Raw genomic sequence first — 22940 nt, 5'->3', positions numbered from 1 at the left:
ATGCTGCCTCCACCATGCTTCATAATGCTGCCTCCGCCATGCTCCATAATGCTGCCTCCACCATGCTCCATAATGCTGCCTCCGCCATGCTCCATAATGCTGCCTCCACCATGCTCCATAATGCTGCCTCCACCATGCTCCATAATACTGCCCCCACCATGCTCCATAATGCTGCCTCCAGCATGCTCCATAACGCTGCCTTCACCATGCTCCATAATGCTGTCCCCACCACGCTTCACTGTGGGTATGGTGTTCTTTTGGTGATGTGCAGTGTTGGCTTAGCACCAAACATACCTTTTGGAATTATGGCCAAAAAGTTCAACATTGGTCTCATCAGACAATAACACGTTTTCCCACATGCTTTTGGCAGACTTGATATAGGTTCTTGCAAAACATAGCCGGGCTTTGAAGTTTTTCTTAGTTAGAAAAGGCTTCCGTCTTGCCACCCTACACCACAGCCCAGGCATATGAAGAAAACGGGAGATTGTTGTCACATGCACTACACAACCAGTACCTGCCAGAAATTCCTGCAGCTGCTTTAATGTTGCTGTAGGCCTCCTGGTAGCCTCCCAGACCAGTTTTCTTCTTGTCTTTTCATCAAGTTTTGAGGGACATCCAGTTCTTGGTAATGTCACTGTTGTGCCAAATGTAATCCACTTTTTGATGACTGTCTTCACTATGTTCCATGGTATATCTAATGCCTTGAAATTTTTTGGTACCCTTCTCCTGACTGATGCCTTTAAACAATCAGATCCCTTTGATGTGTTGTAAGCTCTTTACGGACCATGGCTTTTGCTGTCACATTCAACAAAGAAAATGTTAGGAAAATCCTAATAGAACAGATGACCTTTATATGGGGTTACTCAGAATCACTTTAAATAATGGCAGCTGTGTACTGACTACTATTTAACATGAGTTTAAATGTGATTGGCTAATTCTGAACACAACCACATTCCCAATTATAAGAAGGTGTTCACACTTATGCAACCACATTATTTTAGTTTTTTATTTTCATTTTTCACCTCTAAATGGTTTGAGTTTGTTTTTCAATGGAATTGTACAGATTATGGGTCACATTAAAGGTGGAAAAAGTTCTGAAATTATTCATCTCGTACTGACTTTGTAACATGACAAAAACTGGCATTTCAACAGGGGTGTGTAGACTTTTTATATCCACTGTATGTGTGTATATATATATATATATATATATATATATATATATATATATATATATATATATAAAATCCCAAAAAATGAAGTTATTAAGAATTTAGTTATTTATATAGTGTGTGGGCCAAACCTATTGTATCCCATCTTTAATGTTATGGCATATTGCTAAAATATGACATAAAATGATCGGTGCGGGTCCGATCTCTGGGACCTCCGCCAATCCTGAGAATAATCTCTAAGGTCACTTGTATGTGACCTTCTAAATATCTGGGTTTTCTTGATGTTTAAAGTTTTAATAGATGTACATGGATTTAGATGTATCTAGAATTTTATCTCATCAATTTATATTATAGATGAAAAAGAGGATGGAAAAAATCTCCAATGATAGCAGAGTTTACGAAATTGTGTTGCATGGATTTCCAAATCTCCAACGCTTCCATGGTCTTCTTTTTACAATCCTTCTTTTCATCTACATATTCATTATTTCTGGTAATGCTGCAATACTGCTCGTAATCTGCAGGGAGTCCACGCTGCAGTTCCCCATGTACTTCTTCATCGGAGCATTATCTTTTATGGAAATTTGCTATACGGCCGTCACAATTCCAAAAATGTTGGCTGATCTCTTGGATGAAGAGAAGAAGATCTCTTTCATTGGATGTCTTGTACAGGCCTATTTTCTACATGCTCTTGGAGCAGCTGAGTGCTATATCCTCACAATAATGTCGTATGACCGATATTTGGCCATCTGTAAGCCATTAAGATACTCGTCTATTATGACTACTGGCCTATATGTAAATTTGGTTGCCATCTGTTTCATTGGAGGGATTCTAAGCCCAGTCATTGAAACCATCTTAATTTCTCTCCTTCCATTTTGTGGTCCAAACCTTATTGAGAACGTATTCTGTGACTTCCCCCCACTAATCTCATTAGCATGCACAGATACTAGGTTATACATAATGGTCGAATTCATCGTCAGTTCCTTTATCATCCTATTGACTTCTGCTTTTGTTCTTTTCTCTTACACCAGGATAATATATATTATTATAAGGATGAAGTCCAATGATGGACGCCAGAAAGCCTTCTCTACCTGCGCAGCGCACCTTATTGTTGTTACTCTGTTTTTTAGCAGCATTGGCTTTATGTATATACGTGTTACAAAAAGTTACTCTGTAGACTATGACAGGGCTGTTGGTCTCACCTATGCGGTCTTTACACCACTAGCTAACCCCATCATCTACGGACTGAGGAATCAGGAAATCAAAAGGTTCATATTTAAAATTTACTGATGGAACCGTTTATTAAGTCAAAATGACTTTTTTGTAAAAAGCGCAAAATAAAATAATAAAAAATAGAAATGTTTATATAGGTAAATGAGTTTTGTTACATGAAAGCTATAGTCAACTACGACCAGTGCCTATCACTAGTGGAGGGGGTGCCACTGTCCCCCATTGTCCAGGGCACCCCAAGTTAGTATCCTGATCCCACAATTGGTGCCCAAAAGCAGCTGCACGGACTACAGCTATATCTCCTAGTTTATTAATTCGGCAGTGGTATTTTGGCACTCTTTGATTGTTTTTTTGGGCACTATATGGTATGGGAAGATGTTCATTTAAGGATTTCCAAAGGGCATCAACCAACCAACCAACCTAAGAGTGTTGGAACATTTAGAAAGGTTTTATTAATTCAGGATCAGAGGCCAGTAGACTACGTTATTCCATCCTGAGAGATCTCACGTAAACAACAGGGTGTAAGTTTTGGATGAATGCCACTGTGTGGAATCCATCACTGGTTTACGTTAAATCTATACGGTACTTTGGGAAGCTCCCAACATCATTGTCTATAATTGGGCAGTTATAACAGGAGCCTCCACAGGGCCGGAGTCCCCGGCCAGAACCCTGGTGCACCTGACATCGCTGTTTCATATATAGACCGTGACATCAGGGGTTTCTTCAGAGCAGAAGTCCCCGGCCAGAGCACTTCCGATGCTCTGGCCGGTGACTCCAGTATTGTAAAGCTATTGTCATTACTCTCCATATGTTGACAGCGACCTCAAAGGCTTCCCCAGTGCCGGAGTCCATGGCCAGACCGCTTGCGTAGCTCTGGCTGGGAACTCTGTCACTCTTTGTCCTGATATCACTGTTCATATATGGACAGTGACATCACTAGCTACCCTGGGCACAGCACTTCATGATGACAGTGTTCGGCTGTTTCCGTCAGACCCATAGAGAATGAATGGAGCGGTGTACACGCATACGTACCGCCATATTTTATCAACTATCCACAGGATAGGTGATAAGCACTTTGGGTGGAATGACCCTTTAAGTTTGGGATGACAGTGGAAGGTGTTTTTTTTTGGGGTGTATTGTATTAAGAAAAAACTTTTCTTTAAAAAAATTACATGATTCACGAACAGTTCCATCTGGAACTGGAGGCAGTCACCAATCAATTATGCTTCCATTGATCTGAAATATGGGACCATGATAATGCTTTATGGTAATGTGCTGAATTAGAATTTTCTATAATACCTTCCTCTTATATATTTTGCTCCAACTGCTATAAAAATATTAATCAGCACAGAATTTTGTACCAAAAATAACATAAAATTTAATTCTAGACATTCACTTTATAATTACTAATCAGAGTGGTTGTCAGTTTCAAAGCCAATGTTGTAATTCAGGCCATATGATATGAATATTAATATGTGATGTAATAACATGGACTGTATTTTACATGACATCATAGTTTGGAATAAAAGCATCAAGTACTTTACATGTTAATTATGTATTTATATCCTCGGCTTCTAGTCAATTCCCTAGTACCTGAATTACTTTATATATAAACACTAAGAAACAAAACTGTCCAGAACATTGGGAGTCATTTATTATGTAGAAATATCATTCTGACAGTAATGTTCACATTTTACACTCAATACAACAATAATACGATTTCTATACTCAAATACAATATTTCTTTACAATTCCAAACTGCATAGCCAAATAAAATGAAAATCAATCTAAACAGCTGAAAAGTGAGTAGTAATAATAATAATAATAATAATAATATATGGGATAATGTGCCTCCTACTGTAAATGATAAGAATATTAGAGGTCACCGAGGAGTCCCGTGATGATGTAAAGGCACAATGCTGCAGGCCACATAACTCCACGGTGGCGTCCAATATTTTTTTAGCATTTATAATAGGTGGTACATTGGTCCTTATAATATACATGATGATAATATACATCTCAGCTGCTGCAGAGCCTTTTTTTTTTTTTAAAGTAAGGGGGAGATTTCTTTCCATCATTAATTGGTCAATACGAAACGCCCTCAACCTTTTCAAAATGAAGGTGTGAAGTATCTAAGCGCCAGGTGTTTCCAAACATAGTATTACACCTCCAAAGAAAATTTATAGTAATGAATATAAACTCCACAGAATCCTATATATTCAAACAGAACGAGTCAATTACTCATTGAAAATATAAAAAATTTCATTTTTATTACATATCATAAATTGCTGTATATGGGCTACAAAAAAACGTTTTAGGCAGTTGTGTTAAAATGCTGCAAAGTAAGAATGCTTTCAAAAATAGAAGTGTTAATATTTTTTTATTTATCAATTAACAAAATACAAAGTGAATGAACAGAAAATAAATCTATGTTCAATATATTTTTATTGACAGTCAAAGGTGAGAACATGACAATGCGGACATCGCAAATATTTCGGCACGCAGTCCGGCAGTAAAGATAGATATGCACAGAATTATAGAGCCACAAAGACAAACATCTGATAGTTCCATACTTACTGTCACGTACGGTTCGTGGACCCACTGGGCCGTACCGCCTTGGCGGTATGGCAGCTGGCCAACAGGGCGCAGGTCACAGTCTATAGTTCGTATAGGGTACCTGTGGCAGCTCGGACAGTAGTAAGACAGGCTCGGCTGGGACTGGGCAGCAGGTAGATGTCAGGTGTGGAGTAGCAGTACAGGTGTGGAATACAGCACAGCACGACTACAGCTCAGCACGGCACTTGACCAGGATAGCACGGGATACAGGATACAGGAACAGGGAACACTGGTAACTGAAAAACACTAGGAGACCATTTGCTTAGACAAACTAGGATATGACAAACAACGCTCAGGCATAGAAGAAAGGGGCTGGGCCCTTCTTATAGTCCCGGGCACTCATGGCCTGATTTCACATTAAAGTCTGGTGAGCGCGCTGCCCCTTTAAGAGCGGGCACGAGCGTGCGCGCGCACGCACCCTACGGGACCTGGCCGAGGTGAGTTGAAGTGAGCGCTGGCGTCTCCTGAGGACGGGACTGGGGCCAGCGCTCGCAGACCCCTGGCTGCGGCCGTCAGGAGGTGAGTGAACCTGACGGCCCGCGGCCATGGACATGACACTTACGCTCTATTAGTAGATTGCCTCACCCTCAGAATCGAAATTCAATGTTAAACAATAACGGGTGACAGTCATACATCCAGCAGGTTATCTAGTTATAAAGGCAGCAAAGCAACGTACATCCTAAGAAATGAGAAGAATCAATGTTGTGTAGAAGCCAAGGTAGAGGACAATGAAAGCTCATATGTAGAGCTGTTGAGAAAATCTAACCAATGTTTCCACATCTTGAGATATTTGATGTGAGCACCTCCCTCCCAGCTGCTAAGTTCCTCCATTCTGGAGATCTGACCTACCCTATCCAACCACTGTGGTATGTTAGGAATTACCGTGTTTCTCCACTTGAGAGGGATAAGTAATTTAGCTGTCGCCAGCAGGAGGGTCACTAAGTCACGTTTAAATGGTCGAAAGGAGAAGCTCGGCATCCAAAGTAGTACTAGCTCAGGAGTGATGTGTAGATTGGTTTGACAAATCATATTAATGTGTCGTGTTACTTCATGCCAGAAGTGTTTGATATCAGAGCAATGAAACCATATAAGGGTGCCCACCCCATCTCTACATCTCGAACAGAGATCATCAGATATGAGTCTCCACTTATAAAGTAGTTGGGGGGTTTTGTACCATCTCGTGAGGGTCTTGTACGAGTTCTCTTGGATTTTAATACACTGGGAGAAATCGTGTGAGTTGGAGAAAATACTTTTAACTTCAGAAGGGGAAAAAGTGGTGCCGAGCTCCTTCTTCCAAGACACCAACTATGTAGGCTTTGGTGGAGCAGCCTTCTGTAAAAGGCTCTGATAGACCTAAGAAAGGAGGCCTCTGGGTAGTGTCGGGAACAACAAATAGTGTTCAAGCCAATTAATGTCTCTTAGAGGAGCGGTATACCTGGCGCTAAAGTCTTTACACACAGTGGTGAATGCAAGATTGTGCAAAAATGATACTGAGATATTCTCAAGGGGTGGGAGCAGGGATGATAATCTTGGTAAATGAGATGAGCTTTTCAGTGTAGGATAAATCGTAGTGTCAGATAGGCGTGACCAAGGAAATGGCTTTGGTATAGCTGCAGAGCTTAGAAAGGCTGGGAGAATACTGGAGTGGCATAAGGGGAGAGGGCCCCTCACCTGCCTGATTTTTCAAAAATATTTTTCCCAAACATCTATTGTGCCTCAAAGTGTTTTGCTCTGATTGACAGACGACATAGGTACCCCTGACCATAAGTGAATGACCCCCTCCTCCCCAAGTAGTTGTCTTTCTACATGGACGTCAAGTGGCGCCATCTGCTTCTGAACTAGAGACAACCATCGAGTCTAATGACTGGCTCTGTTATACATTTGAATATCAGGTAATCCGCACCCTCCCTGTTGTCTACTGAGTTTTAGTTGAGCATAAGAGATTCTAGGCCGAGCCGTCTTCCATACAAACTTTGAGAAAATTCGTTGGATCTGTGTAAAGAAAGACTACATCAGCCAGATCGGGACTGTCTGTAGGATATATAAGATTTGAGGCAGTATATAGCATTTAAGTATATTTTTCCTTCCTAACCAGGAAACGTATGGTATTTGTAGACTTGAAAGATGTGAGCTAATTTTCCTTATTAATGGTTTATAGTTATACTCAAACAATGTATCAGGATCTGATGGGATGTGGACTCCAAGATATTGCATACTGTCAGGCTGCCAGGAGAATGTTGTGGACACCCTAAGTTGATGGATCACCGACTCCGGCACTGAAACATTTAGCGCCTCGGATTTCTCTAAATTGATTTTAAAATTTGAGGTTCTGCCAAAGTCCTCTAGAATTAAAAGGGTCTTTGGGAAGGCTTGGAGGGGATTAGAGATAAACAGAAGTAAATCATCTGCGAAGGCTGCGGTAGAGTGCATAATGGAGCCTATTTTAAGGCCTTGAACGTCTGGGGATCATTTTAGAACAGAAAATAAATCTAAATCAGTATTTGGTGTGATCACCCTTTGCCATCAAAACACCATCAATTCTTCTAGGTTCACTTGCACAAAGCTATGGACTTTGTGGGATTATAGTCAGGTATAATTAACCAATTATACCAAACAGGTGATAATGATCATCATTCTCATATGTAGGTTTAAACACAGTCGTTAACTGTAATAGGAACAGCTGTGTAGGAGGCTTGAAACTGGGTGAGGAATAGCCAAACACTGCTACAAAGGTGAGATTTTGGAAGACCGTTTCATGTCACAGGTCCACCATGGCATGACTAAGAATAGCAACAATACACAAGGTAGTTATACTGCATCAGCAAGGTTTCTCCCAGACAAAGATTTCAAAGTAAACTGGGGTTTCAAGATGCGCTGTTCAAGCTCTTCTGAAGAAGCACAAGTAAACGGGCAATATTGAGGACCGAAGACGAAGTGATCGGAAAGGACACTTCGTGCAGCAGATTAAAGACACATCATGCTTACTTCACTTTGAAATCGGAAGATATCCAGCAGTGTCATCAGCTCAGAAGTGTCAGAAACCAATGGGACCCAGGTACACCCATCTGCTGTTCGGAGAAGTTTGGCCAGAAGTGATCTCCATACCTTTGACGTGGAAATAAGGCCAATCGACCAACTATGCTCCAAAACATAGGAACTGGGATGCAGAAAAATGGCCGCAGGTGCTCTGGACTGATGAGTTAAAAATTTGACATATTTGTTTGTAACATAAGGAAGTTTGTTCACCGAAGGACTGGAGAGTGGTACAATAATAAGTGTCCACATGCAACAGTGAAGCATGGTGGAGGTTCCTTCCAAGTTTGGGCCTGCATCTCTGCAAATGGAGTTAGGGATTCGGTCAGGATTAATGGTGTCCTCAATGATGAGAAATACAGGCATATACATATCCATCATCCAATACCCTCAGGGAGGCGTCTGATTAGCTCCAAATTTATTCTGCAGCAGGACAACGACCCCAAACATACAACCAATGTCCTTAACAACTATCTTCAGCGTAAATAAGAACAAGGATCCCTGGAAGTGATGATTTGGCCCCTACAGATCTCAACCTCATCGAGTCTGTCTGGGATTACATAAAGAGAGAGAAGGATTTGAGGGAGCGACATCCACAGAAGATCTCAGGTTAGTTCTCCAAGATGTTTGGAACAACCTCCCTGCCGAGTTCCTTCAAAAACTGTTTTGAAGGCAAAGGGTGGTCACACCAAATATTGATTTAATTTACATTTCTCTGTTCTTCTTATTCACTTGAATTTTGTTAATTCATAAAAAAGATCTATTAACACTTTTATTTTTGAAAGCATTCCTACTATCCTACTATGCAGCATTTTTCCACTACTGCCTAAAACTTTTGCACAATACTGTACATCAAGGTGTAGATTATCCAATATAAGACCGTGTTAGATTATCATAAAAACTAGCGCATGACCACTAGCTATAAGGCTCATAATGTAATAAGTTGTAGAGAAAAGTACTAGTATCCAGCTGAGGTGTATTTCATGATGTTCTTCAGCAGTCGAGACACAGAACTTTATAGTACAATCTGCAGCTGCTGAAGAATTTATTTTTTAAAAAAGAGAGGGAGCTCTACATGTCAGTCAATAAGCTGCTGGCAAAAGTGATCTGTGAAAAACTGCATCTACAGAAAGAAATAGGCTGCGCCTATGTAGCGCCTATCATCTCTGTATAATCATCAGATTCTGTCCTCAGAATGTGATGAATATATAAATATTATTTACAGACATGTCAATGAGAGTCGTCACGTCACCACTGTGGCCTGTAATTGGCTGCCACGGTCGCACGTTGAGGAAACATGTCACCGCTGCAGCAGACTAATCAAAAATCGAGGAGGGACCGAAAGAATTATTAAGGTGGAAGCAATGGGGGAATTGAAAGGTGAGTGTGTGATTTTTTGTTATTTTAACCCATATTCAGTTAAAACATTTTCAATATACAGTAATCCTACCTGTCTGTAACCATGGCTACACATAGATCTACATAGGAGCTGTATACACAAAGGGGTAGGATATTTCAAAGTTGCTTCATTTATGTATTTTAGAGGCTTTGGAGCAATTAATACATGGTGTATGTACACTTTACGAGGAAGATGTGCATTACATTCACATCGTTTATTATGTATGATAGTTTACCTGCATGGTGAAAAGTATGTGAATATCATGGGTTCAGTCATTTCAACCTCATCCGTTTGTAGCAGGTACATAAAGTTACACATATAATCTCCATAGATGATTAACAGCAGTGGAATATGTTGTACAAGAGCTCAGTGACTGTAAATGTGGCGCTGTCGCTGTCTATCAAATGTCCGTCCTTCCAGAACTGCTCCAGTCAACTGTAAGTGATGTAAGTGATGATGTCTAGGAAGAACAACAGCTTGGCCATAAAGTGGTGGCCCACAATCTCATAGTATGGGACTTCTGAATATCTTCTGTTCTCCACACTTACTACTGGGTTCACATCTGCCTCTGGAAGAGACAGTACAGGAACTGTTCATTCATGGATGAGATGACCAAGTGGCCAAAAAGAAGCTGAGGTCATGAAGTACAATGCCAAGTATCAGATAGAGAGGTGTAAAGCCCATGGCCACCTCAACCTGGAGTAGTAGAAATGTGTTCTCTGGAGTCATAAATCAATGTCCGGAAGTCTAACAGATAAATCTGGGCTTAGTAGATACCAGGAGAACTTTCTGTCTCGATGTATATAGTCAAATGTAGAGTTTGGAGAAGGAAGACTGGTTGAGAGCTTTTTTTTTTTACAGGCTGGGCCAGTGATGGGAAAGTGTGGGCTTCCATTTTTATGGCAACAGTTTGAAGAAGGCCCTTTCCGATTCTACATGGCAATGTCCATTTGCCCAAGTCCTGTAACAAAAATAAATGGTTTGGTGAAGACTGACTGGCCTGACCTGAACCTCATCAAATTTCTCTGTGATAAATTAAATATCTGACTGGGAGCCATCACTACTAACTCAACATCACCAACGTTCTTATATCTGGATGAACAAGAATACAATCAACTATGTTTAAAAATCTAGTGGAAGCCTTCTCAGAATTGCAGAGGCTGGGCATGGGTATTATATAACATAACGTGATCTGATATAATATTATAACCCCATACTTTATTTCTGATTTACAGGGAATTTAAAAAGAATGTACAACAATGACAGCAAAATCCAAGATATTATTTTATCTGGATTTCTAGATCTACAACATCTCTGAGATTTATTCTTCACAATTTTTCTTTTTATCTATTTATTTATGGTTTTTGGTAATGGGCAGATATTACTTTTGATCTTGCTGGAGCCCAGTCTCCAGTTACCTATGTACTTCTTCATTGGGAATTTGTCCTGTATAGAAATTTGTTACACAGCTGTCACTATCCCGAAAATGTTGGCCGATCTATTGGCTGAGAATAAGAAGACATCTTTCGTTGGTTGTCTCTTACAAGCTTGTTTCCTACATGTCCTGGGAGTTGCTGAATGCTACATACTCACATTAATGGCCTATGACCGGTATCTGGCCATCTGCAAGCCGTTACGATATTCCACCATTATGACTACTGGTCTTTTCATAAAATTAGTCCTTGTTTGTCTTCTCTGGTCATTAAATTGTCCAGTTATAGAGACCATTTTGATTTCCCGTCTTCCTTTCTGTGGTCCAAATCAAATAGAGAATATTTTCTGTGATTTTCCTCCTCGCATTGATTTAGCGTGTTCAGACACCAGATTACTTAAGATGGTGGAGTCCTCCTTCAGCTCAGTGATCATGATGAATTTTTTGTGTGTTCTTGTATCTTACTTTAAGGTTATGTTTGATATTCTAAAGATTAAGTCTAAAGTAGGACGTCAGAAGGCCTTTTCTACATGTGGAGCCCATATTATTGTTGTTGTTTTATTTTTTGTCAGCATTGGATTCATGTATATACGTGTAGCCAAGTCCTATTCTCTAGACTACAACCGGGCTGTGGGTCTCACCTTCGCTGTCTTCACACCTTAGCTAATCCTGTCATATATGGCTTGAGAAACCAGGAAATTAAAAAATCTTTAAAAAAACTTTTTAATTGCTCTCGCTTGAAATATAGTTCACATCTAAGTTTGACCAGAAGGAATCTGCCCTTTGGGTAATCTTAAATTCCTCAATTTTTTTTCAAAAACTGTTGGGTTCAAAAACTATTCCCTACCACTATCCGCCTTCTTATAACTGCATTCAGCATCCAGACATAAAAATAAAATACGAAGAACAATTATGTACTTAAATCTTTGTTCATTTACAAATCACCCAGAAATAAATGGTGTTTAAAAATAAATAATAATAATAATAATAATAATAATAATAATAATAATAATAATCAGACCATACAGGATTTGTTTGTAGTCTGTTAACATGGAGACTTATAGGTCTACATAGGAGCTGCATCCACAAGATGGTAAGATTTTTTTTAATCAAAACTACTTGCAATGTTGATTCATTTCGTTTTTTAGATGCATTGGAGAAATACAAAAATGTTTGCAAAGGTAAACATACTGCTTAAGAACAGTTCATATTTTTAGATGATTTTATCTATTATGTACTATTGTGAGAGTAATACATATAAAATAAAATGTATATTTGTTAAGAATATAGCTGCATTTAACCATTTAAGAGATATGTAAAAGTTGTATATGAAAGAATACATGCCCCACTGTTTAAATTCTATATGAATGAAGCTATTGAAAATACAGAATATAGATAAGACCCATGAACTGTATGAAAGAATCTATTGAAAAGACAAGATGTATATGAATGTCATAAGACATTCTAGATGTATTTTTAAAGTGTAACTGAGAAGCAAAGTGCTACTTTAGATATAGAAAGAAGGATGATCATGCTTATCCTATTGTTGTCATTTTCTGATTGATTAATATGTGTAACCGAAGGTATAAATAAAGTGTGGGCCTGACTACATACAGACTCTCTGTACATCACTATTGATACGTGCAGTTTTCTCCCAGCCAGTCATGTTTGTGGTCTAGGACAAACTCTGTTTTTGAGAAAAGAAGTTGGAGTGAACCATGATAAATACCTACTCTAACACTAATTGGAGGCCCCAGCGAGATTCCCCATCACCCCTGCCTGATCCGAAGCAAGTGTTGAAGTATCCTCTGGAGGGAGACACATAAAAACCACAGTGAGTAAGCCATTGTCTTACTATGTTTAGCTCTCTCCCTCCCTCTGTGGGGTTAGTCCCGTTCCAGTTTGGTGGGCAGCAGGGACACTCAGAGAATTTGTCTAGGATCTTGTCTTTGTTATATGTGTGCTTTATGTAGGCTAAACTTGTGATTGAATGTGTGATTAAAACATGAGGGGACTACACTTGTAGAACTCTGTGAGAAGTGAAAGGTAACCACTCCTGCCCATTGTTTCCGATATGTGATCCATATGAGGCTCAGACTGCCAGAAGTGAGAAAAGGAAAATAACTGCTGGTCACTGTTACTGTCTTAATTGTGCTTTGCAAATCAATAATGTATAGGCGTATGCTTCTGTGAATGCATGATATTAGCCATATTTGAGTCAGTGGAATAGTCCTCTTCATTACGGCGTTAAAGGGATTTTTCCACCACAGCTTCTACTGCCAAACTCTCCAGAACTGCTCGCAATCTTTATAGAAAGTGTTAACAGTGAATCTCGTTGTGCACAGCCACCTTGTGCCCAGCTGAACTTTAGAAAAGATGGGAGGGATCCAGAGGAGGCTCATGTCATAGCACTAGAGAGGCTACAAGCCACGTAATGCCTTGCATGTACCTCATCGTGATTGGTCCTCCCACAACTGTCTTATCCCTATTTGAAATCTGCTAGATCATGTCACAAAGCTCATTCAGTTCTTTACGTTCTTATCCCTCTCCCCCTCCCCTTATTAAAGCCCTGAAATGTCTCCAACGCAACATTTTACACCTCTTCCTTTCTTTTGTCATGAGGTGCTTGCAATCAGAGATCAATAGGTGTCTTGTCCTGTATGTGTTTGTTTTGTAACTTTGTTAGAAAGAAGTAGTTTTAGGTGAGCATTCTAATTGGTAGATTTAAAATATTTTGTTAAATCAGCACAAGTTTCACTATATTTGGGCAAGTGTATGTAACATTTAATTGTCAAATGTTTGTTAAGCAAAACATGGTCACATATGGAGATTAAGATGATATATGGGCATTCATGGTACTTACTCCTGTTGATATAGCCAGAATAGTAGCTGCAGTGTTATTCTTACTTTGTGGTGTTATTCTATCTGCGTTTGAAATATTGATCCCAGAAACTCCGAAATCCATTCTTAAAGTAAAAAAGTTCCTGGAAAAGGGGAACCTAAATAATGAAAATTTAGTTCAAAATTTCTAGGATTAGACCTCCATAATTAAGGCTCGCTACCCTATAGGTGGAGGTCGGGGAAAAAAATGGGCTCACTAATAGCAAATTAGGTTCTAAGGGCCAGAACCAGGGATATGGATCTAGTGAGACAACAGAAGATAGGATGGGCAGTAGAAGGAATAAGGGAGGTTTTTGAGGAAAGATGTAGAATTTGATGTCAGTGAGAGGGATTGGATCTATAAAAAGGGGTTTGAAGAGAAAGTACAAGCTTTGTTAGAAGTCGGAGAAAGTAATTAAAGGGAAAATGAAATATTTTGTAGTAGAACAAGTTATAAACACACAAGTTCAGAAATCAGAAAAAGATCACACTGCAGCTAGAGACATATCTACCACTATGATAGTCACCCCCTCCCCCCAATTGATACCTTAGATACCTGAACCTCCACTTCCACCAGGCAGGTACAGATTATATCCCTATTCTACCCCTATCTTAGGTATCAATATGGAAAAGACTATCAGGGAAGGCTCCCAGTTGTATCCAGATCTTAAAACCGATCTTAAAAATGCCAAACCACTAGGAGATAATGAGTTTCGGGATGTGTTTTCTCTCATGGACCCACAGCTGCACCTCAGTCCACTGCGGTTCCGAATACTCCCTACACTCATTCCCTGAGAAAAACAAGACAAAGTACCTGGGTATGTTCTTGTAATGTTTCACACCCACATGCGAACGAGATTTGTGAAAAATGTGGTGACAGTAAATTTGGAAAGGCTCGCCACTCCCTTATGGTAGTAGAAACTACCTATCCACCCCCCCCATTACCTCTTCCTCAGGTGCAGAGGCTATTTGACCGACCGCATTTATTTACCCCGTTACCTCAAATAACCCATTGTATGTTGATGACTTCCCAGTAATCCAGACCACTAGAATTCTAGGTATGACGACAAATTAAGTAATTGAAGATATACTAAGAACAGAATGTTCGCCCAAAAACAACATGGTGTTAAAAGGTGGACATTCCCTTTAACCTGGCACTCAGAGCGGTTGTCAGTTTCTCAGCCCCAATGTTGTAATTCAATCCATATGATATGAATATTAATATGTGATGTAGTAACATGGACTGTATTTTATATGACATCATAGTTTGGAATAAAAGCCTCAAGTATTTTACATGTTAACTAATAAGCCTTGTGTATTTATACCCTCGGATTCTAGTCAATTCCCTAGTACCTGAATTACTTTATATATAAACACTAAGAAACAAAACTGTCCAGAACATTGGGAGTCATTGATAATTCAAGGAGGTAAGGCGTGGAAAACCAAATATTATGTAGAAATATCATTCTGACACGAATAGTAATATTCCCATTTTACACACAATACAACTGATAATAAGATTTCTATACCCAAATACAATATTTATTTACAATTCAAAACTACATAGCCAAATAAAATGTAATTTTTTACATTAAATAAAAATGACTCTAAACAGCTGAAAAGTGAGTAATAATAATAATAATAGTTGGAATAAGAAAGTCCCGTAATGATTTAAAGAAACAAGGCAGCAGGTTACGTTACTCTACAGTGACTTCTAATATTCTCCATAATTATTAATCCGGGTACATTAATACCTATAATAGACACCTCAGCTGCTGCAGAACATTTTTTTTTAAGAGTATGGGGGAGTATTAGAATGTTCTGCAGCATCTGGTGTGTATTATGATGTTCTGCAGCATCTGGTGTGTATTATGATGTTCTGCAGCATCTGGTGTGTATTATGATGTTCTGCAGCATCCAAGGTGTTTATTATGTTCTGCAATAGCTAAGGTGTATATTATGATGCTCTGCAGCATCTGTGGTGTGTATTATGATGCTCTGCAGCATCTGTGGTGTGTATTATGATGCTCTGCAGCATCTGTGGTGTGTATTATGATGCTCTGCAGCATCTGTGGTGTGTATTATGATGCTCTGCAGCATCTGTGGTGTGTATTATGATGCTCTGCAGCATCTGTGGTGTGTATTATGATGCTCTGCAGCATCTGTGGTGTGTATTATGATGTTCTGCAGCAGCTGAGATGTGTATTATGATGTTCAGCGGCAGTTGGGACACATATCTGTATAGTACAAACTGCAGCTTCTGAAAAACGTATTTTTTAAAAAGAGAGTGAACACTACAGTCACATATGCGGCTGGCACAGGAGATAGAACTTACTGCAAAAGTGATCTGTGACAGACTGCTTTTACAGAAAGAGATAAGTAGCGCCTATGTAGCGCCCCTCATCTCTGTATAATAGTCAGGTTCTGTCCTCAGAATGTGATGCTTATATAAATATTATTTACAGATAAGTCAATGGAGATCGACACGTCACCACTGTGGCCTGTAATTGGCTGCCATGGTTGTGTGTAGGGGCTCCATGTCACCTCTGCAGCAGAATAAGCAAAGAACGATTAGAGACCACGAGAATTATCAGGATGGGAGCAATGGGGGATTTGAATGGTAAGTACATGTTTTTTTGTTATTTTAAGCCCTCGTTCACATCTGCATTGGAGGCTCCGTTAGAGACTTCCATTGCAAATACAGAGAATACCACAAAAAAATAGAACAGAATGCTGCACTATTGTTTCTAGAAAAAACCAGGGAACCCCTACGGAAACCTGGGGGAACCCATTAAAGTCAATGGGTTCTGTTAGCCGGTGGTGGTGTCTGTCATTAATCGGAACCGGTTTTCCCATTGTTCAGCTCCTCTGGCATAGCGGAACAACGGAAATCCAAACACAGCTGTGAAAGTTTACCTATACATACTCTACATGGTCAAAAGTAAGTGAACGTCTTGGGTTCAGACAATTCAACCTCATCCATTTCTAGCAGGTACCCAAAGTTACACATGCAATCTCCATAAATGAATATTAGCTGTAGAATCGGTTGTACCAGAGCTCAGTGACTGTAATTGTGGCGCTATCGCTGTCTGTCAAATGTCCGTCCTTCCAAATCTGACTCATTCAACTGTAAATGATGTAGGTGATGATGTCTAAGAAGAAGAACTCAGCCGTAATACGATGTTCACAATCTCATAGAATTGGACCTCCGAATGGATCAGAACAAGTGGCCACAAGGAAGTCTGAAATCACTAAGTACAATGCCAAGTATCAGATAGAGAGGTGTAAAGCCCATGGCCACCTCACCCTGGAGTAGTAGAAATGTGTTCTCTGGAGTCATAAATCATTGTCTTAAAGTCTAACAGATAAATCTGGGTTTAGTAGGAACCCGGAGAACTTTCTGTCTCGATGCATAAAGTCAAATGTAGAGTTTGGAGAAGGAAAAATGGTCGAGATTTTTTTACAGGCTGGGCAAGTGATGGGAAAGTGTGGGCTTCCATTTTTATGGCAACAGTTTGAAGAAGGCCCTTTCCAATTCTACATGACAATGTCCCTTTGCCCAAGTCCTGTAACAAAAATGGTTTGGTGGAGCCTGACTGGCGTAACCTCAACATTATCAAATTTCTTTGTGATAAATTGAAAATCTGACTGTGAGCCATCACTACTAACTCAACATCACTTGTGCCTGGATGAACCTGCATATCATAATGTATGTTTCACGATTTAGCCAAAGCCTTCTCAGAAGAGCGGAGGCTGAGCATGGGTATTATATAATATAATGTAATCTGATATAATATTCTAACCCCCTCCTATATTTCTAATTTACAGGGAATTTGCAAAGTATGTACAACAATGACAGCAAAATCCATGTCATTATTTTATCTGGATTTCCAGACCTACAACATTTCAGAGTTTTTTTCTTCACAATTTTTCTTTTTATCTATTTATTTATAGTTTTTGGCAATGGGCTGATATTACTTTTGATCTTGCTGGAGCCCAGTCTCCAGTTACCTATGTACTTCTTCATCGGGACTTTATCCTGTATAGAAATTTGTTACACAGCTGTCACTATCCCGAAAATATTGGCCGATCTAATGGCTGAGAATAAGAAGACATCTTTCGTTGGTTGCCTCTTACAAGCCTATTTCCTACATGTCCTGGGAGTTGCTGAATGTTATATACTCACATTAATGGCCTATGACCGGTATCTGGCCATCTGCAAGCCGTTACGATATTCCACCATTATGACTACTGGTCTTTTCATAAAATTAGTCCTTGTTTGTCTTCTCTGGTCATTAAATTGTCCAGTTTTTGAGATGATTTTAATTTCCCGTCTTCCTTTCTGTGGTCCAAATCAAATAGAGAATGTTTTCTGTGATTTTCCTCCTCTCATTGATTTAGCGTGTTCAGACACCAGATTACTTAAGATGGTGGAGTCCTCCTTCAGCTCAGTGAACATGCTGAATTTTTTATGTGTTGTTCTATCTTACTTGAAGATTATGTTTGATGTTCTAAAGATTAAGTCTAAAGAAGGACGTCAGAAGGCCTTTTCTACATGTGGAACTCATCTTATTGTTGTCGTCTTATTTTTTGGCAGCATTGGATTCATGTATATACGAATAGCCAAGTCCTATTCTCTAGACTATAACCGTGCTGTGGGTCTCACTTTTGCAGTCTTTATACCTTTAACTAACCCTGTCATATATGGCTTGAGGAACCAGGAAATTAAAAAATCTTGTAAAAAATTTTTAAGTTGCTCTCGCTCAACATATAGTTGACATCTATGTTTGACCAAAAAGAATCAGCCCTTTGTGTAATCTTCAATTTCCAATATTGAGCATTTAACAATATGTAGGGAGCCGTTGGATTTGAAAACTATTCCCTGCCACTATCCACCTTCTCCTGAGTATACACTTATACATGACTGCATTCAGCGTCCAGTATAAAAATATAATACTAAGAGCAATTAAACAAAAAACACCCTTAATTGCGATCCAGTCACTCAAAGTTTCACTATGGGAAACAAGCCGGTGAGCAATCTTCCTACTATTGCAAAAATTCTGCCCGGGTCAGAATTTTCTGCGATGCCCACGAGGTCTCCCTTGACCTTGTTTTCCATAGGGGAATGTTTAGTGTCATGGTCTCCGTAGACCTGCAAATTTAGCTGCATTTTGCTGCTGCTATACCGTTTACTGCTGCTTCTTGTACTATCTAATCTTTTTTTTTTTTTATTCTTTTATTTTCCGTTTTTCAATACACAAAACCAATGGTGCAGACATAAACAGCACTGACATCGGCCCGCAGGCCAGCATATGGAGTGTACAAGAAGTGCAAAGAATAGCAACGTACAGTCGAAATCAATATTGATAGAGAAACTCTTGTATGCACCCTGAACCCGCAGCCATGCATAATAACCCGTAAGGGAACAGGAAGGAGCTAAAGAGAAACAAAGGAGAAGAGGGGACAGAAAGGAAAAAGGGAAGGAGAGAGAACTGACCTGATGTAATGGGCCTAGGGATTATGCTCAAGAGGCCATGATGGTCCTGTACTCCACAGAGGATTGAAACCGAATCCAAACACGCCATATTTTAAGAAAGTTGGCGTGGGATCCTCTGTACTATCTAATCTATACCCTCTCAACTTAGATATACAGACTAATTATAATATTTAGGCCCATCTGTGTACATTTATTATTGAGCCTGTGTATTGCTTTGGCCCAATTCTAGTCCTGTACCTATTTGCTCCTCAAGGACTCTATTGTCCTTTATGTATTTGCACCTTATGGACACTGCCGTCCTATACCATCTGCCTATGTACGCTGGTATGTCACCCCGTACAGACCTCCCTGTCTCCTCCATAGTGTCTTTTATGGTGACTTATGTATATTTACATGTCACAGATATTTGCCAATATTTATATTAAATGTATAATGTGGAATACAGGTTTTGTCCGCATCCTTTTACTTGATTGCCGCCTGTATAATACTATATATGAGATGTGCTATGATAACGATTGACTTTTGTAGAAGCCTGAAGAAGGTTGTTAATACATGTAAAACGTTGCTTAAACTTTGTGCACCTTACACATTGGCGGTGTGTTATTCTTAAAGAGGCTCTGTCACCAGATTTTGCAACCCCTATCTGCTATTGCAGCAGATAGGCGCTGCAATGTAGATTACAGTAACGTTTTTATTTTTAAAAAACGAGCATTTTTGGCCAAGTTATGACCATTTTTGTATTTATGCAAATGAGGCTTGCAAAAGTACAACTGGGCGTGTTTACAGTAAAAATACAACTGGGCGTGTATTATGTGTGTACATCGGGGCGTTTTTACTTCTTTTACTAGCTGGGCGTTCTGATGAGAAGTATCATCCACTTCTCTTCAGAACGCCCAGCTTCTGGCAGTGCAGACACACAGCGTGTTCTCCAGAGATCACGCTGTGACGTCACTCACTTCCTGCCCCAGGTCCTGCATCGTGTCGGCCACATCAGCACCAGAGGCTACAGTTGATTCTGCAGCAGCATCAGCGTTTGCAGGTAAGTAGCTACATCGACTTACCTGCAAACGCCGATGCTGCTGCAGAATCAACTGTAGCCTCTGGTGCCGATGTGTCCTTCGCTCGTCCGACACGATGCAGGACCTGGGGCAGGAAGTGAGTGACGACACAGCGTGATCTCTCGAGAACACGCGGTGTGTCTGTGCACTGCCAGAAGCTGGGCGTTCTGAAGAGAAGTGGATGATACTTCTCGTCAGAACGCCCAGCTAGTAAAAGAAGTAAACACGCCCAGATGTACGCACATAATACACGCCCACTTGGACTTTTACTTTAAACACGCCCAGTTGTACTTTTGCAAGCCTCATTTACATAAATACAAAAATTGCCATAACTTGGCCAAAAATACTCGTTTTTTTAAAATAAAAACGTTACTGTAATCTACATTGCAGCGCCGATCTGCTGCAATAGCAGATAGGGGCTGCAAAATCTGGTGACAGAGCCTCTTTAAATAAAATTATCACCAATTGCATCTAAGTGCTTTCTTTACTTCTCGACTACTACCCTATACTAGTGGGGTTCCAGTGATCAAACATTTAATAGGCGAAAAAGGTTATTGGGGGGGGGGGGGCGCTTTAATACAATATTCTGGGCAGTCAGTAGTTCAAGGAATAAGTTGTAAACCAAAGAGTATGAAGAATAAATAAATCAATATGTCTGTTTTACTAATTACTGAAATAAAATGACAATTAATGAGCATCTTTTCTTAGAACTCTGTGTTGTACCGTTCCTCTGTGTTCCCTCTTACCAATTTATGAATAAATTGACAACTGGGTGTTACCAGTTGGGGGTGTGTCTCTACACCGTCTGACACTGTCCAATCAGTGCTCACAGTCTCCGGCCCCCTGCACATGATTGTACCCATATGCTTTGCCTTTTCTGCCTAAGAAATACCCCAAACCTTAAAGAAATAATCCTCTGGATAGGATATCGATGTATGATTTGTGGCTGCCCCCCCCCCCCCCCTGGGACCCTCATGATCAGCAGGACAAAGGGGCAGTGAAGTTTGCTGGAGCTCTATAGCCCCTTCACTGTAGTACACGCCACAGTGACATTCATATGAATGTGGTTGTGCCTGGTACTGCAACTGAACCTAACAGGGCGTAGTTGTAGTACCAGGCACAGCCACACTAGTATGAATGGTGCTGAGCAGTAGACCAGTAGCTTAGAACTGAGGGTACCGGGAAGTCTGACAAGTCTATTCCAAATTGTGCATGGAAGATATAGAAGATAAGTTGGAGTTATCAGAAAAGTATATGGTTAGGGAGATCATAGCCTATTATTTATTGTTGCAATAGTTTGTGGCGGAATAGTCCATATTTGCCAACTCTGAGAACTGACATCAGGAAGATTCTGAGAAGCATTTTATTAAGTGGTGCACAAAGAAACATTTTTTAACATATGTCCCAGCCTAAGCCATTTCAATCACAAATAGTGCACATGGCCTGCTTCATCAGAAAAAAAAAAAATCAGATTGGCAACCCTGCCCGGGCGCTTCCACAGAAAATGTCCTGGTGCAAGCCTCGACATCATGACAGCGCACAGGACTGAAGAGGAGCGCATGAAAATCTAAGTATTTAGAGAGGACTCTATTCTTGGTAGACTTGACAGTTCGGGAGGTCTTCCCTTTTTTCTGGGAGCCTTAAAATATAGGCCGGACATGGTGGATCTGGAGAGTGGATGATGGACAGGGGACTAGTCAGGTTGTGATCTTCAACTTATCTCTAACCACTCTATCTTCCCTTCTTCATTAACCCCTTCCTACAAATGCATGTAACTGTACGTCCATTTTAGCGGTATATTCCTGCAAATGGGTGCACAGTTACGTCCATCGGATGGAGCGGGCAAAGGAACCCAGTGCCGGCTGTCATATCGAGCCGACATCCCGCTGAAACAGCTGGGACATGACATGTCCGTTTTAACTTGTTATATAAGTAAAAATAGAAAAAAGTTTCATAAGCAGGCTCCCCACACTTCTCTCGTCGGTGCTTGTAGTCATTCACCATAGGACTGCGCGGAGGGGAGCTTGTAGGCTATCAAGGGTAATCCATAAAAAAAAAAAAACTAAGGGTTTTTCCAGCACATCCTTATAAAAATAGAAATTTTATTGGCAACTCATTAAAAAACAAAAGTAAACAGAGCACAGGTTAGGTGGACAGATGCTTACACGTTTCAAGCAAGACTGTTCTTATACTCCTGTTCAGGATGCGTAAGCATCTGTCCACCTAACCTGTGCTCTGTTTACTTTTGATTTTTAATGAGTTGCCAATAAAATTTATATTTTTATAAGGATGTGCTGGAAAAACCCTTCTTTTTTGAATGGACTGGTGACAGCAGATTAAAAAAAACAAAATGAAAAAAAACAAAATGATGGACCTTCATGCTATGAGCAGCAGTTTTCAGAAGTAAAGTGGATGGAATTATAGAAATTCTAATTCCTATTGTCTAAAGCACATTGCCATCAAGCATTATCATGGTCCCAAATTTCAGCTCAATGGAAAAATTATTTATTGGTGACTGCCACCAGATCCAGATAGCACTTTTCTCGAATCAGGCAATTTTTATTGAAGAAAAGTTTCTTCTTTATATAATAAGGCTATGTTCACACAGGGCAGATACGCTTCGTAAATG

General features: G+C 39.9%; 3 protein-coding genes across 3 annotated transcripts; all 3 read left to right on the top strand.

Moving 5' to 3' along the window:
• The first annotated feature begins 1535 nt into the window (after nt 1–1535).
• Nucleotides 1536–2456, top strand: LOC142662581 (olfactory receptor 6N1-like). Its single transcript, XM_075840792.1, has one exon. It carries the CDS (start codon nt 1536–1538, stop codon nt 2454–2456), a length of 921 nt encoding a protein of 306 aa, XP_075696907.1.
• Nucleotides 2457–10801: 8345 nt separating this feature from the next.
• Nucleotides 10802–11539, top strand: LOC142662564 (olfactory receptor 6N1-like). The gene has a single exon (XM_075840778.1). The coding sequence runs from the start codon at nt 10802–10804 to the stop codon at nt 11537–11539; it is 738 nt and encodes a 245-aa protein (XP_075696893.1).
• Nucleotides 11540–16360: 4821 nt separating this feature from the next.
• On the top strand, nt 16361–18534 carry LOC142662580 (olfactory receptor 6N1-like). Its single transcript, XM_075840791.1, has 2 exons — nt 16361–16376; nt 17585–18534. Exons 1-2 carry the CDS (start codon nt 16361–16363, stop codon nt 18532–18534), a joined length of 966 nt encoding a protein of 321 aa, XP_075696906.1.
• Nucleotides 18535–22940: the final 4406 nt, after the last annotated feature.

Source organism: Rhinoderma darwinii, chromosome 10 (genome assembly GCF_050947455.1).
Source record: "Rhinoderma darwinii isolate aRhiDar2 chromosome 10, aRhiDar2.hap1, whole genome shotgun sequence".
Lineage (NCBI taxonomy): Eukaryota > Metazoa > Chordata > Amphibia > Anura > Rhinodermatidae > Rhinoderma > Rhinoderma darwinii.
This window is presented reverse-complemented; position numbering and strand designations above follow the sequence as displayed.